Source organism: Ananas comosus, linkage group 24, assembly GCF_001540865.1.
Source record: "Ananas comosus cultivar F153 linkage group 24, ASM154086v1, whole genome shotgun sequence".
Taxonomy (NCBI): Eukaryota; Viridiplantae; Streptophyta; class Magnoliopsida; order Poales; family Bromeliaceae; genus Ananas; species Ananas comosus.
The window spans coordinates 652623-666378 of NC_033644.1; the positions used below are offsets into that span (position 1 = coordinate 652623).

Below are 13756 nucleotides of genomic sequence, written 5' to 3' on the forward strand. Positions count from 1 at the left end.
ACTTAGGTGAGCTATCTCAAGTTTTTTATATATAATTTAATAAAATATTAACGAAGAAGCTGACGAAAAGATAAAAATAAAATTACAGAACACTAACTTGATACATTTTAAGCCACAGGGTAGTAAAGTAAGAAAGTGTAAAACGACAAGGTGGTATTTGAAGTTTGTCCTTTCTGTAATTTATTTTTATACTTATATTTATTTATTGATCAAATAATTTTTTTTTAATGTTTGTGGATGATACATCTATCGAATCCCTGATCTTATTCTAAATTTCTAATTAGTATAAATTATTATATTAATTATTTCATAATAAGATTAATTAATTAATAAATAAAGTCCTAACATTCCCTTGACCCACAAAGAATATTCTCGAATTTATAAAATAAAAAAAATCCTCGTAATTCCCATTTATTCTTTTGGGCCCCCTTCCTCGTAACGCATAACGCGGTATATACGGTGATCCGTACGGACGACTAATCTACCGTCCGATCAGATCACGAGAAATATCTACCGTACAATAATGGACGGTTTAGATCGAATCACGGGTTGTTGGTCGGTGGAAAGCATCTCTCCGTGTAACGTTGTACCTCAGTTCCCTCGACCGTACGGACTCGTCGCCCACCTGTTTTTGCACTTTTATACCCTACATCTTATCAAATTTATTCTAGTACTTAATTTTAGTAAATATGTTTTTAATTTATTTTGGAAAAACTTTAAATAGCACCTTGTGGTTTTACACTTTCTCACTTTAGTACCTGTGGTTGATCTGTATCAATTTAGTGTCCTATAATTTTATTTTTATCGTTTTATTATCGATTTCACTAATTTTTTTTGTTAAATCAGTGACAGAGTTAAAACTAAAGGGTACGAAAGTAAATATTTGAGAAATGCAGATAAAATATCTAAAATTTTTTTGTATATAATTTAACGAAATATTAACGAAGAAGCTAACGAAAAGATAAAAATGAAACCATATGACACTAACTTCATACATTTTAAAACACAGGGTACTTAAAGTGAAAAAATGTAAATCCACAGGGGTGGTATCTGACGTTTACCCCATTTATTTTTTTATAATTTAGCCCGATAAACATATTTGGTGTTATTTCATAACAGTGTATTGTTGAGGGGGTTCTTCGTGAACTTTTACCTCATAATAACTGGGGACTCCTCTCTCCCTCCCTCTCTCTCTCTCTCTCTCTCTCTCTCTCTTTCGTCGCTCTCTCTCTCTCTCACTCGCGTCTTCGTCTCCCCCAATTCCCAAACCCTAAAAAAACCCTAAAAGGCGAACCCAAATCGCTAGGGTTTCATCGTCACCGATCGATCCGAGCTCTCGGATAGCGATCCTTTGTGGTAGATCTCCCCATTCCTTCGATTTGGAGAGTGGCTTCTTCCCCGGGCGACAATGACGGTCCCGCTGCAATCGCTCCCTCTAGGGTTCCGCTTCCACCCCACGGACGAGGAGCTCGTGAACCACTACCTCAAGCGCAAGATCAATGGCCGGATCAAGTCCGAGGCCGAGGTCATCCCCGAGATCGACGTGTGCAAGTGCGAGCCATGGGATCTACCAGGTAATCATCGTCCCCCTTTTTTTCTTCTTCTTATTTTTCATTTTTTTCAGCTGAGATTTGGTTCTTAGATTGTGATCTGAAGCGGATTTGATGGATTTAGATTTGGATTATGGCGGGGGGAGTGTTTTTTAGGTAAATCGTTGATTAGATCGGATGATCCGGAGTGGTTCTTCTTCGCCCCCAAGGATCGGAAGTATGCGAACGGGCACAGGTCGAATCGGGCGACGGAGAAGGGGTATTGGAAGGCGACGGGGAAGGATCGGATCATCCGAGCGAAGAACGCGGCCACCGGCTCCAAGAAGCACAAGCCGGCGGTGATCGGGATGAAGAAGACGCTCGTTTTCCACAGGGGGAGGGCGCCCAGGGGAGTCCGCACCGGCTGGATTATGCACGAGTACCGCACCACAGAGCCCGAGTTCGACTCCGGAGAGCAGGTTCGGATTTTTGGTTCTTCGCTCATTGTTTGCATGCTTATTTTAAGCTTTCGCTATCTTTAGTATATTGTGTGCTGTAAATTGAAAAGATCTAAAGAGTTTCTGCTGCGGCAAGAAGCTAGAATAAGATTCTGAGTGCTAGGAACAGAAGCGCCATTCGGTGCTTTCGCTTTTACCTCCGAGAGAAGCGCTGACGGAATTTAAATACAGTGCTTCTTCTGAAAACACTTCATCGAACAACACTACATCCCACGAGCTTGTTTGTGTGATTTAGCTTGCTTAGTTACTTTTAAGTTCTTTTTCCTAATGATTCTGTGGTTTGTTCTTATTGTTTTGTAGGGTTAATAGTTAATTTGTGTAATGCTGGAATATAAAGTTAAATTTAGTTATGTTACAAAACCGGCAACATTATTGACCTGCACCGTGAAAATTTGATGTGCCGTTAGTTTACTGTGACTGGAGCAAAAAGGCAAAGCATTTGTAAGCATTAGGGAACCACAGTTGATCAGATCCCTGCGGCACCAATTTGCAGGACGCATGTAGCATAAACAGCATAAGAAATAGCTTAATCAATGGCGTGTGATTTGTTTTAGCATTATTATTATTTTTTTTTTAAATTTTTCTCCCCTTTTCTACCAATCGAATTGGACGGCCGTTATCCTTAATGGTAAGTATTCTTAGGATATTGGATTTTTGGGGATGATATCTAAGGTTGCTTTGCAAATTGTGTAGATAGCTAACTTTTGTAATCGGCTTACTAATAAATGATTTGTTTCTGTCTCTTTTTTGTTTCTGTTTTCTAATTAGGTAATACATTAAGAAAAGCATATGTAGAAAAGAAGAAAGTGATTCCTACAGAGATTTTAGAATGTTGCGGAAGATTTGGCAGAGAATTTATATATTCATTTCATAATTGTTGCTACTATTCGTTTTTTGTCACCTCTAATTGTATTGCAAATTCCGGTCCTGTAGTTCTTTTTTACTATGATTCCAACAGTCAAATATGAACAGTCTGACTTTACAATAATGTAGTTGATGATGCTTGTTTGCGAAAAGCAATAGCTAACATTAGTATATTATATCTAGGGTGGGTATGTTCTCTATCGCCTCTTTAAGAAGGAAGAAGATAAAACTCCGAGCTCCAACGTGGAGGATGTGGAGACAACTGGCCTTTCCCCAAGTCCTTGCAAGTCCTCACCTGTTGATGCTCAGCACGAGGCAGAGGCCACGGAAGAGATATCAATCCCATTAAACCAGGAATCTACTCCACTGATTTTGCAGGAGGACCTACGAAGCTTGGAGCAACCTGCAGAGATCAAGAGATGTCTAGTTGATAAACCTGAGTCTTCAACGGCTTATCATATTAAACCAGATGAGAACTTTCGCAATTTGACCCCTGATGCTAATACTGGTGAAGCTGGAGAAATGGTATCTAGAATTATTTGAACTTATATTTTCTTGATATGAATAAATGCTTACGAGTATTTTGATCGTATTTTGATGCTTAACGCATATACTAATGAAGAAGAAAATGATTCTTTGGCTATAATGCAGGCTGATCCCCCACAGGACCTTTTTGCTGGGTTAGATGACGACCTGCGCTATGAGCAAATCGATCCTAATGAGTTTCCCAGAATCAGTTCCCCAATGCTTCCATATACAGACCATCCTTTCTTTGGTAATATCAACCAAGGATCACCTTCGGGATATTTTGATCTGGATAATAATCATGATGACTCTATCAACGATTTCCTCAATTCGGTGCTTACCAACAGTGACGAGCGTCCGCCCCCGTGCTCCAATATTCAGACTGAATTTAATTTGTTAGAGCTACACAGTGGCACCGTTTACTCCTCATGGTGCAAGGATAGCGCAACAAGCAGTGATTCTGATGTAGGATTAGCTCAGGCAAGTTTAACTAAATCTTTATTTTTGTTAGATTAACTCGAGTTTAGTTTGAAGTCTTGTTTTCTTTTCCTTTGCTTTTGGATTCTTGGGGCGTCCCTTCTTTTCACTGATAACTAATAAGAAAGAGTTTTATTTGGTAACTAATAATACCCAATTAAAAAGTAAGGATAGATATAATTGGAAGAGTTCTATGGATAAATAACCAGGAACAGAATGAATTTAAGACACATCTCTTTTTCTTTCCCTCCTTTGCAATTCAGGGAACTCCTGGTCTGGACGCTCCTGATCGGTCGAGGGGCTTTGCTCGCGTCCCAAATCCACCACCACCATTACCACCCAGATTGCCTCATATAAGCTCTCCTACGTACTCGACTAGTTCAGCTGCCGAGTCCTTGCATGATTCTTCTAATGCCATGGAAGAATCAAGTGCCCAGAATAGTGCAATAAGCAATGGAGATAATCTCGACGAGACCGGAATTATGATCAGGGTTCGACCGTTGATGGACTCAACCTTTGCTCTTGAGCAGCAAGGCACTGCAGCAAGAAGGCTCCGGCTTGAAACTGATATTATAAACCGGCTTGAAACTGCTATTAGAAATGCATCATATGTTGGCACTGATAGCGAAACAAGCACTACAAAAGATGACTTTGGAGATGATGCTTCAATCAGCAGTAATGATGGCATCGAATGCAGAGCGTCTAATTCTGAGGTGAGGGGCGCAAATTCGACTGGGAACTCCTTATCGCAAGTTGTTTCTAGGGGGCATTGTATGAAGATAACTGTCTTTGTCTTACAATCCAACTGTCCAGCAAACCATACTTTCTATTTTTTTTAAAACATATACATATTTTTCTTTATACCAAGGAAAAGATGGAATTGACTGGATGGTAGGGATTTTAAGGGAGGGACATATGTTTTCATGCTATGTGATCCATATTTATAAGGAGTTCTTTGTAGTTTTTTGTTCTGAGGCGAGTTGTTTCTATATTATGACTTGTGAGATTGAAATTATAGTGGAGTTTTTCTTTTTCTTTTCCTTTTCCTTCACCACCCACCACCAGCGCCCCTTTCAATTGTGAGGACTCGACTGAACATAAGCTTGGTTTTTTACAGGTTGAAGAGGATGCGGATGACAACATTCCTGAAAGTAATGATGTTTTGGACCCCAATGTTGTAGACAAGCTCAAGGAATTATCAGTTCATGGTAATTAAAGGCATTAACCATTGTTTTATTTCATTATATTATGCATTGTTTAAACTACAATTATGAGTCGTCAAGATGAGGCTGCTGATGTAGATGTGCGTGGTTATTAAAAGCACTAAGAAAAGAAATGATAGCATTTTAGTCGTCATTGTCATGCTGTTGTCATCTGTACTCCGCTTGAACTATCTTAGACCCTGTGTTCTTTAACATGCAGATCATAAATCCCAACCTGGATCTGCGCATCAAGATGCTCAAGGTATGCTGAGATTGAGGACAAAACAGAGCGAAAACAATGAAGGCATAAAGAAAAACGCACTTTGCGTCACAAGAAACCCAAGAATTGGTTCAGTTAATTATATGTTCTGGTCAGTTCTCCGGGCGATTTTTCTGCTGCTCCGTTTTGTCATCTTTCTGCTGCTCTGTCTTGTCATCTTTCTGCTGTTCTGTTTTGTCATTTTAGTGTGTATGGAATTTAGGTCGGCAGGTATGTAATATTTTGCGTACGAAGGTTTTGTGCTGTAGTCTCTGTAAATAGTTCGTGAACTTCCGCGACTTGCGGTTTCAATTCGCTAATCTTTTCTTAAACAGGACAAGTCTCTGGACTGAAATTAATATCTTGCAATATCATCCTTGGAACAATTTGTTTACATGATGACAATGCAATAAATTAATCGAGTTTGGGGACTAAACTGTTTAAGTGAAAGATTAGGGGGAGTAAATTGCAATTTTCTGGAAGTTTCAGTGATTACTCCACTCTTCTGACCTATTTAGAGGCTTTAGATGTTTATTGTTTGTTGTGTTAAGTTTACTTTTGTATCTGAGCTTAGTCTCTATACGAGTTTATGTTGTAATTTCCTGTAATCTATCTGTTTTGGAATGTAACTGTTTGATCAGCACCAATTCCCTACTACGTGTAGTAAGTTTAAGACTCTCATTTTGTGGCTTAAAACATTGTATTTAACTACGCTGTAGCTTATCTTTATCTCACCATAAGAAATTACTGCTAAATAGGAGAGTAAAGTGATATTTTTGCTTTCCAGTGTGACCAGGTATGTGAATTCTTATGCTAGATGTGAAATTATTCTTCCTTTTTGTTGGGTGTTTTTGGAATTGTTGTAAATGTTAAAAGAGATCAGAGACATTTGCATAGTCTAATGTAAAATAGGGGGGAAAAAAAAAAAGAAGCAAAGTTAAGTTTAGCTTCCCCACAGTGTGGGAATTGTCTGGTCTTCTACTGTACGTTTCTCTTTGTTTTGTCCTCCTTCACAAAAGAGTCCGTCCTGTCATTAGCCTCATGAAGAGCTAAAATGGCTGTGGATTTTTTTTCCAGACTTTTATTAGCCGAACAAAAGAGGAAGACAGGAAAGTAGAGCTTTGGAAAAGCGTGACGAGCAAATTCTCGTCTCGAGATGTTAGAAGGTGCTAAATCAATGGGTGCCGGAGCTGCTACAATAGCTTCAGCGGGAGCTGCTGTCGGTATTGGAAACGTCCTNGAGGCGTCAGGAGGTTTAAGTACTCCGTAAATTTCTATTAGAAAATCTCTCGACTATGAACAAGAGTCGCCGGTCAAACCAAACCGGATTATAGCAATTAGAAGGTAAAAATCTAAATGAAGATTGCAGGGTCTTTAGACACTTTACCGGCCGGGGAGGCGTCAGGAGGTTTAAGTACTCCGTAAATTTCTATTAGAAAATCTCTCGACTATGAACAAGAGTCGCCGGTCAAACCAAACCGGATTATAGCAATTAGAAGGTAAAAATCTAAATGAAGATTGCAGGGTCTTTAGACACTTTACCGGCCGGGGAGGCGTCAGGAGGTTTAAGTACTCCGTTTTAAACGACCACATTCGACGCGTCGACACTCGGGGTCAAACAGACCAAAATTGTCCTCCCCAGGGCCACGCATAAGCATAGAGATCAGTGATTTTAATAACCTGGCACTACCAGTCGAATTTATGCACACGGCAAAGCTCCCTTCTTTTTCACCAGGTTTCATTCGATTTATTGTGGATTGGATGATGGAAAAACCAGCAAGGGCTTCAAAGCCGACAAGAAGGCTCCAGCGTCTTGCACGGGGTTTGCATTGACAGCTGAATAATCCAGAAGTAAAATGCAAATGCTCCACCACTGGCCCTTCTCCTTTCCGGGTCTTGATTCGTCGCGTCGTTTCAGTCGTAGTGGTCGACGGGGAAGAAAGAAATGAATGAATGTCCTTTCGGGAAAAATGTAGAATAATACACCTACAGAGACGAAAGCCAAAGGTGAGTATCGTAGGTGGACATATCGAACCGAAATAAGATCTAAGATTGACATCTTGATAGACAGATTGATTTACCAAAATAATAAATAAAGTCAATAGTGACAGAGCCGTGGGTAGCTTCGTCAACTCAATGACTACCAAATGTGGCCCCCAAAAGCGTCATGATCGAGTCCTAACGATTGACCCGTGACAGAGGGCTTCCATTCACCAGCGCAGACACTACATACAAGTTCTCTCCGAACCGCGCACTTGTAAATTATGGTGTTTATGTTATGTAGAAAAAGTTAGTCAAAGACCAAATTGATAAATAAATTTTTTTAAAATTTATTTGTGTTATATTAATCATATCTGATTTATTGAATTTTAGAAACGAAGGTGTAACATTATTTTAGAACTATTTGATTTGTGCGCGTGTGTGTGTGTGTGTGTGTGAACTCAATTTTAGGATTACCTTATAAGATAATATGGAATGAAAATCAATATAAAAAAAATTAGCATGTGTGATATTCTATGGCATGCCACATCATTAATGTCGCATTAATTAGCCGCATAATCTACAATTATCTGCTTAAACAAAGGGTAAAATGTATGGATAGTCCCCATCTTGTTCCGATATCGCACAGTATGTCCTCCGCTTTTCACTTTTAAACACCATAATTCAATTTTTATTATAAGATAATATTTCTAACTCTGATTAAAATAAACAAAATAAATAAGTCATTTTAAGGACTCAATAAAATGTAAACTTCTTACAATTTATAAGAAGTAGAAAATTAAGTTCCTCCCACAAAATCTTTAAAAGGTTTTTGTAAAAAAAAAAAAAAAAGGAAGATGAATTATGCTTTTGCTCCTCAAATTATAGAATGCATCACAAGTAATATTTTGTCCCTCATATTTCAATTTGCTAAAAGTTTGCTATAATTTTTAGCTTAAACTTTTTGAATTATTACTGTAAAGTTTCACAATATAATTTGCTTGATTAAATTTATTAATGCATTACTAATATGAAAATGATACATCAAAATTTTAATTTATAATGTGAAAATAATTAAGATGCCGCATCATTTTCACAGGAGCAAAGTTGCAGGATCTCATTGCAATAATTTATAAAGTTTAATTAAAAAATTATAATAAATTAGTGGACCAAAAGTATAATTTAACCAAAAAAAAAAATCAGGAACTATATTGAAAATTTATGATAAGACAGGGATCATCTGTACATTTTACCCCCCTTCTCCAACCGTCGTTATCTCACTCTCTCTCTCTCTCGTACTCACTTATAACAAACTCTTCTCTCCCCCTTTCTTTTTTGTTTCGCTTCGATTCGAAGTTCAAACCCCAAACCCTCTCCCTCTCCAAATCCTCGATGAACCGCGGCGGCGTCGCCCTCTCCGGCGACGCCCTCTCCGGCGATGGCGGAAGTGGCGGCGCCTCGCCTCCTCCCGCCGCCGCCGCCGTCGCCTCCTCTCTTTCCCCGGACGCTCCCCCATTCACCCTCACTCGCCCTTCACCCTCCTCCTCCACGCCCTTTCCCGCCCCCACTCGCCGCCTCTCCTCCTCCGCAGCCGCCGCCGCCGCCGCCGTGGTCGGAGCAGATCCCTTCAATTACCACCATCGCCCTCCTCCGGCGAACGGTCTCGGCTCCGTCGGCGGCGCCTTCGATTCCTTCGGGGTCTCGGATCGCCGCGGCGGGGGCGAGAGGATCGGGCCCTCTTTGTCCTCTCAGAAAGGTATCATCTTTGTTGCTTGATCAATAATTGAACATTTTTTGATCAAGATGTGAACATTTGATGTTAATGATGCTCCATATGGTGGCTCTGAGTAGAAAGTTTGGTTATCAGTGAGTGCATCGTTGTGGGATTTCATGAACCCCTGATCACCCTGTGATAGTGTTGTTGTTATCGCAGTTTCTTGGTGTATTTGGCACAGCAAAGTGAAATAAACTTTAACAATTCAGATGTTCATGATGATCCAAATGGTGTCTCTGAGAGGTAGATTTGGTCATCAACAAGGACATGGTTGTGCGATATCGTAAACCTCTCATTTTTTAGCACTGTGGGATAGTGTTGTTGTTATGGAAGTTTGTTGGGGTATTTGGCGGGAGCGAATTATAAAGACTTTTTTACAATCCTGCTTATTCAGTAGGGGAAGGAGAATCGAAGGCCCTGATGCTGCTGTTTAGAAACTTTTTCCAGTTTTGGAGGTGGTTTTGTTACTTGTGTTAGTATGGATTACTTTATATGGCAATATAGTAAGGTTGGAAGTGTATTATCCTATGAGAAATCGGGTTACTTGCAAATTAGTGTCTTTCAATGCTCTAATTTAGGTTTCTGGGTGAGTTTTCCCAGTGTTGGTGACTTTTTGTGCTGATATGGCGAGCTTAGTTGCTTTTTTGTGAACCTAGAATTTTTATCTCTTATTATTTTGTTTGGTTCACAAAACCATCATTAATTTTCCTATCTGTCATTGGTTGAGCAAACTGCACTTTTATTTCAATCATAAGATGAAGTCAGTCAAAAGAAGTTAAAGTTGCCGCTAATTTTGATCATCGAGTCTCTGGTCTCCACATACATCAATTGCTCAGCTCTTTTCTTTTTCTTTTTTTTTTTTTTCCTTTTACCTTATATTTCAGTGGTGAATGATACATTTTTCGGCTCGTAATGAAGTATTATAGTTAATTAGTCTGCTTATTTGCCAAACCGGTTCACAGAAGACTTGATGTATTCTTTGTAATCTACTACTTATAGGTTCAATGGCTATTGGAGTTGATTCTTGCGGTACTACCAGGCATGATAAAAATGTTGATTCCATCACAAGAAATGTTAAATCTGGATCAGCAAGCTCCATGTGGCGATATCATGTCCAACCAATGAGACCAAATTCTCAATCGAGAAGCCCTGAATGGCCAGATAATGACATCTCGGCAACTTACGGACAAAGTGTGACTTTTCCTTATGACACTTCTGGGTTGCCAGAGTTCGCTTCAAACACATTGTGCGAAGAAGGTTCTTATTCTCTCTCTCAGTTACCCACAACAAATTATGTGGAAGATTATTACTGTTATCCATCTGCAACATACTCTACCTCTACACAGCTGCTTACACCGTCACCGACAAGGGCTCCTTTCTCCAAGGGTCATAGAGTGGTAAATATTGGGTATTCAACTGTCAATAGTATAGAAGATAAGGCACAGCAAACTACAAGAAGCGACCATCATAATAACGAGGGAAAAGTGGCCCGAAGTGAGAACATCACAGCTGAAAAAAGTAGCTTTGAGAATGGATCATCTTCAGGCAATAAATTGTCTCCCAGGAATTTCATAGACTGTGCAAATGGGCCTGTTTTGACAATAAAACATCTTGATATTCCTAATGCCTTGACCTTTGCAATTGATTCCACATTAAAATCTGAGGATTCCATGCAGAATTCTTCGGAACTGGACTCACCGTGTTGGAGGGGAACTTTAGCTTCTAAATTATCAGCATATAAAGCTGGTGAATCTTCAACGCCGTTTGCAATTAAGCACCCAGAAAATTTTAATACTTTGGATCCAGAACAAATGGATATTTTTAGAAGTGCAGAGCATTCTGAATGTCCTGTAGACCAAAACGGAAGCTTGATTTCTGACGATAGTGAGAAAAAGTTTTCTGCCTCTCCAATGGAGTCCTCTTTTGCTGTTTCCTCAAACATACAGAAGAAATCTGCAAATTCCAGTAAAACAACGTCAGAATGTGCGGGAGAGTCTCATGGAAAGGGGGTTCAGTGTGCAAATGTTTATACTAAAAGAACAACTGAAGATCAGAAAAGGGCTGCGGATGTAAAAGATAATGGAGTAGCACATTCTGGTGCACAACTAAGTGTTGTTGCACTCAACCATTTTGTATCAGCGAATGGAAAGTCTTATCCTGAGAAAGGTCTCGCCTTTCCAACTTGAGAAATCTGATCTAATCTCTTGTTAAATATTGACATTTAGGACTCTTCTTTTAGAGTGTTTTGTTTTCCCCTCTGGCAAATCTTCTAAACTTTGGCTTATAGATATATCAGGTCGACGTTCGTCATCAAGGAAAAACATACATGCCTTGGTTGAGACCATGCATAGTCAATCTGAGATGCTTTTGGAAACTATTGGTGATTGCAACAATGAAATGGCAGAACAAGACTGCGACCTCCTCCATTTAGTAATTGAGAATCTTGAGACACTTTTGGACAAAAATAGAAAGGTACACAAATATTTTGATTTTTGAGTAATCTTGACTTTTAATTTGGCTGTTGCTGAATTTGTAAGAGTATGCACCCTTTAATCCTTACTCTATTCTAATATGCACCGCTAGATGGTATTCTCTATCTTGAAACAACTCGCTTTATTGAATGAACTGGTCCCTTCTGTTATAACCAACACTAGTAGATTTTATATGTGGTTATTTCTTAATGGAAACACAGTTGCTTATTACCTTTAGTATTGATATTATATCGTTTTTGGGTAGTTTTACATGTAAATGATAAGATATTCTCTCTCTAACAAATCTTTAATAATTTGTACCATGGCTGGCGCTACTTGCCTGCCTCCTACTTATGTCTATGGTTACTCTTTCTATCTGCATAGAGCATTGTTATTATGACATTTCTACCTGCTTTTGGAATGTATATTAAAAAAATAAGTGAATTTATATATGTCTGTGCGTATTATTCCTCGGGTTTGGCAAATGATGCTATGATTTGTAATGGATTTTGGGCTTTGATTATATGTATATGATCAATTCTATTTTTTGTTTGATTCGGCTTGAGGCTCTGTTTTTTTCTATTACTGATAATAAATGGGTGTTGGGCTCAAAATTAATTTTGAGCGGAGCTTGAACAATTGTATTTCTTGATTAGGCTTGCTTTATTGACATTGCCATGTTATGAAGCTGTATTTGATGAGGCAATTTGAAAATGCAGTGAGGTGTTCGGCTTGGACAAAATACAGAAGCTTACTATACTACTTTCTCGGCACTATTTTTTGAATATTCTCACAAGCTGTGTTTTAGATTGACTTACCTCTTTGCACGCACATAAATACTTTAGTTTCTCATCTAAGATAATCAGGCACGCCTGAGAATTTTTCTGCCGTGATACATATTTCAAAACAAATTTCAAAAATTCAAGAATCAATTTTTTGTTCCCCTTCTAGGGATGCCTATGTCTGCTTCATCAAACCCATAATGTTATTTATTACCAGAGGTTTCTCCTCAGGGTTTTGTCAAGGATATTTCTAATCATTCCGAACTCAAGGCTCTTCGGACTCAGAACGCAGGTCGAAAGGTTGATATTGACAACAGAAGCAACGTCCTAGATGTCCACAATACGAAAGGTCAAATGAGTGATAATTCTTCTGAAGTTGTTAAAGTGTATAGCTTCAGTAATTCTCAAGAAGATTACGTTTTAAATCAGGTATAACTATCCATTTTCTTTTCGAGCTAGAATGTCATTGGAGGACAACTTCTTCTCCATTAGCTGTATAATACTTGTATGTTTTAGCCGTCTTTGCAGGCCTTTGAGGGTCTTCGAAAGATAACTTTCGTAGAGGAGGAAGAGCATCCACGTGTACTCTTATACAAGAATTTATGGATCAATGCAGAGATTGCAACGTGTCAATTGAAATATGAACTTCAAAATGCTCGCATGGAGTGCGAAATGGAGACCGGTAAGAACCACACCAGATGTTAGTATACGTTCACTCACGGCACACGTCTAATTCCTCTAGTCTGATATTACTTGTACGAAAATATTTTCTTTTCATTTTGAATGAGAGAGTTGCATCTCATCGGACCGGGAGCATGTGATAGGCCAGGAATGCATTTAAATGACGAAGGTTTTTTGAATTACAAGCTCTTTTGGGCTTCTCATTCTTGTGATGAAACTTTGTAAACAAGGACAGGCATTCGGTGAGTGTGTATAAAATAGAAATTGCGGTTTCGTATGTGTCGGTGTTATACTCTCGGCTTGTAGGAAGAATCGTATACATGAAACATTTTGGTGGTAGTTGAGAGTGCTATGGCACTGCTTACAAGTGACTGTTTCTTTCCTCCGAAAAGATTGCGGTATTTGTGTTTCGTAAATGTAAAGAACTTATCTGAAATGTGGAACGAGAACTACTTAAAATGGGGTAGTTGTTCCAAAATGGATTATATTTTGGATCCGTTCCGTATGTTTTCTTACTTCTGTTTTCAATCTCCGCATATCTGCAGTTCCTAACTATTTGTTTGGCTCATTTTGAGCTTCTACGTAAGTGTTATTTGATTTGAGCCTAATTTGTTTGCCAAACACTTTGCTGCAATTTCTCAAACAATTAAATTTTGTTCGAAATTTGAGAGTAGCAACATCTTTGCCAGTTGCT

At 38.8% G+C, this 13756-nt stretch overlaps 2 protein-coding genes across 11 annotated transcripts; both read left to right on the forward strand.

The window, feature by feature from the left end:
* LOC109728858 (NAC domain-containing protein 14-like) lies at positions 1199 to 6070 on the forward strand. 2 transcript variants are annotated; one of them, XM_020259386.1, is made up of 7 exons: positions 1199 to 1574; positions 1707 to 2008; positions 3095 to 3436; positions 3563 to 3916; positions 4177 to 4626; positions 5031 to 5121; positions 5336 to 6070. In XM_020259386.1, exons 1-7 carry the CDS (start codon positions 1409 to 1411, stop codon positions 5611 to 5613), a joined length of 1983 nt encoding a protein of 660 aa, XP_020114975.1. In that variant the 5' UTR covers positions 1199 to 1408; the 3' UTR covers positions 5614 to 6070. The 2 variants fall into 2 exon arrangements, with proteins under 2 accessions (XP_020114975.1, XP_020114976.1); XM_020259387.1 differs by having other exon boundaries at positions 1238 to 1574; positions 1675 to 2008.
* Positions 8672 to 13339, forward strand: LOC109728859. 9 transcript variants are annotated; one of them, XM_020259393.1, is made up of 7 exons: positions 8676 to 9110; positions 10128 to 10385; positions 10475 to 10500; positions 10541 to 11294; positions 11416 to 11600; positions 12613 to 12810; positions 12898 to 13339. In XM_020259393.1, the coding sequence occupies exons 1-7, from the start codon at positions 8747 to 8749 to the stop codon at positions 13084 to 13086; spliced, it is 1974 nt and encodes a 657-aa protein (XP_020114982.1). In that variant the 5' UTR covers positions 8676 to 8746; the 3' UTR covers positions 13087 to 13339. The 9 variants fall into 9 exon arrangements, 6 of the variants coding, with proteins under 6 accessions (XP_020114983.1, XP_020114982.1, XP_020114981.1 ...); XR_002221144.1 differs by having other exon boundaries at positions 8672 to 9110; positions 10128 to 11294; positions 12551 to 12810; positions 12910 to 13049; XR_002221145.1 differs by having other exon boundaries at positions 8672 to 9110; positions 10128 to 11294; positions 12551 to 12810; positions 12898 to 13037.

What these genes read in the sequence shown, in the direction of transcription:
- LOC109728858 (XM_020259386.1), top strand. Translation starts at nt 1,409, where the DNA reads ATGACGGTCCCGCTGCAATCGCTCCCTCTAGGGTTCCGCTTCCACCCC. An exon ending in AGTTCGACTCCGGAGAGCAG is followed by an intron (nt 2,009 to 3,094) that starts GTTCGGATTTTT and finishes TATTATATCTAG; the next exon opens with GGTGGGTATGTTCTCTATCG. An exon ending in CTGATGTAGGATTAGCTCAG is followed by an intron (nt 3,917 to 4,176) that starts GCAAGTTTAACT and finishes TTTGCAATTCAG; the next exon opens with GGAACTCCTGGTCTGGACGC.
- LOC109728859 (XM_020259389.1), top strand. Translation starts at nt 8,747, where the DNA reads ATGAACCGCGGCGGCGTCGCCCTCTCCGGCGACGCCCTCTCCGGCGAT. An exon ending in CTCTTTGTCCTCTCAGAAAG is followed by an intron (nt 9,111 to 10,127) that starts GTATCATCTTTG and finishes TACTACTTATAG; the next exon opens with GTTCAATGGCTATTGGAGTT. An exon ending in TTTTGGACAAAAATAGAAAG is followed by an intron (nt 11,601 to 12,612) that starts GTACACAAATAT and finishes GTTTCTCCTCAG; the next exon opens with GGTTTTGTCAAGGATATTTC.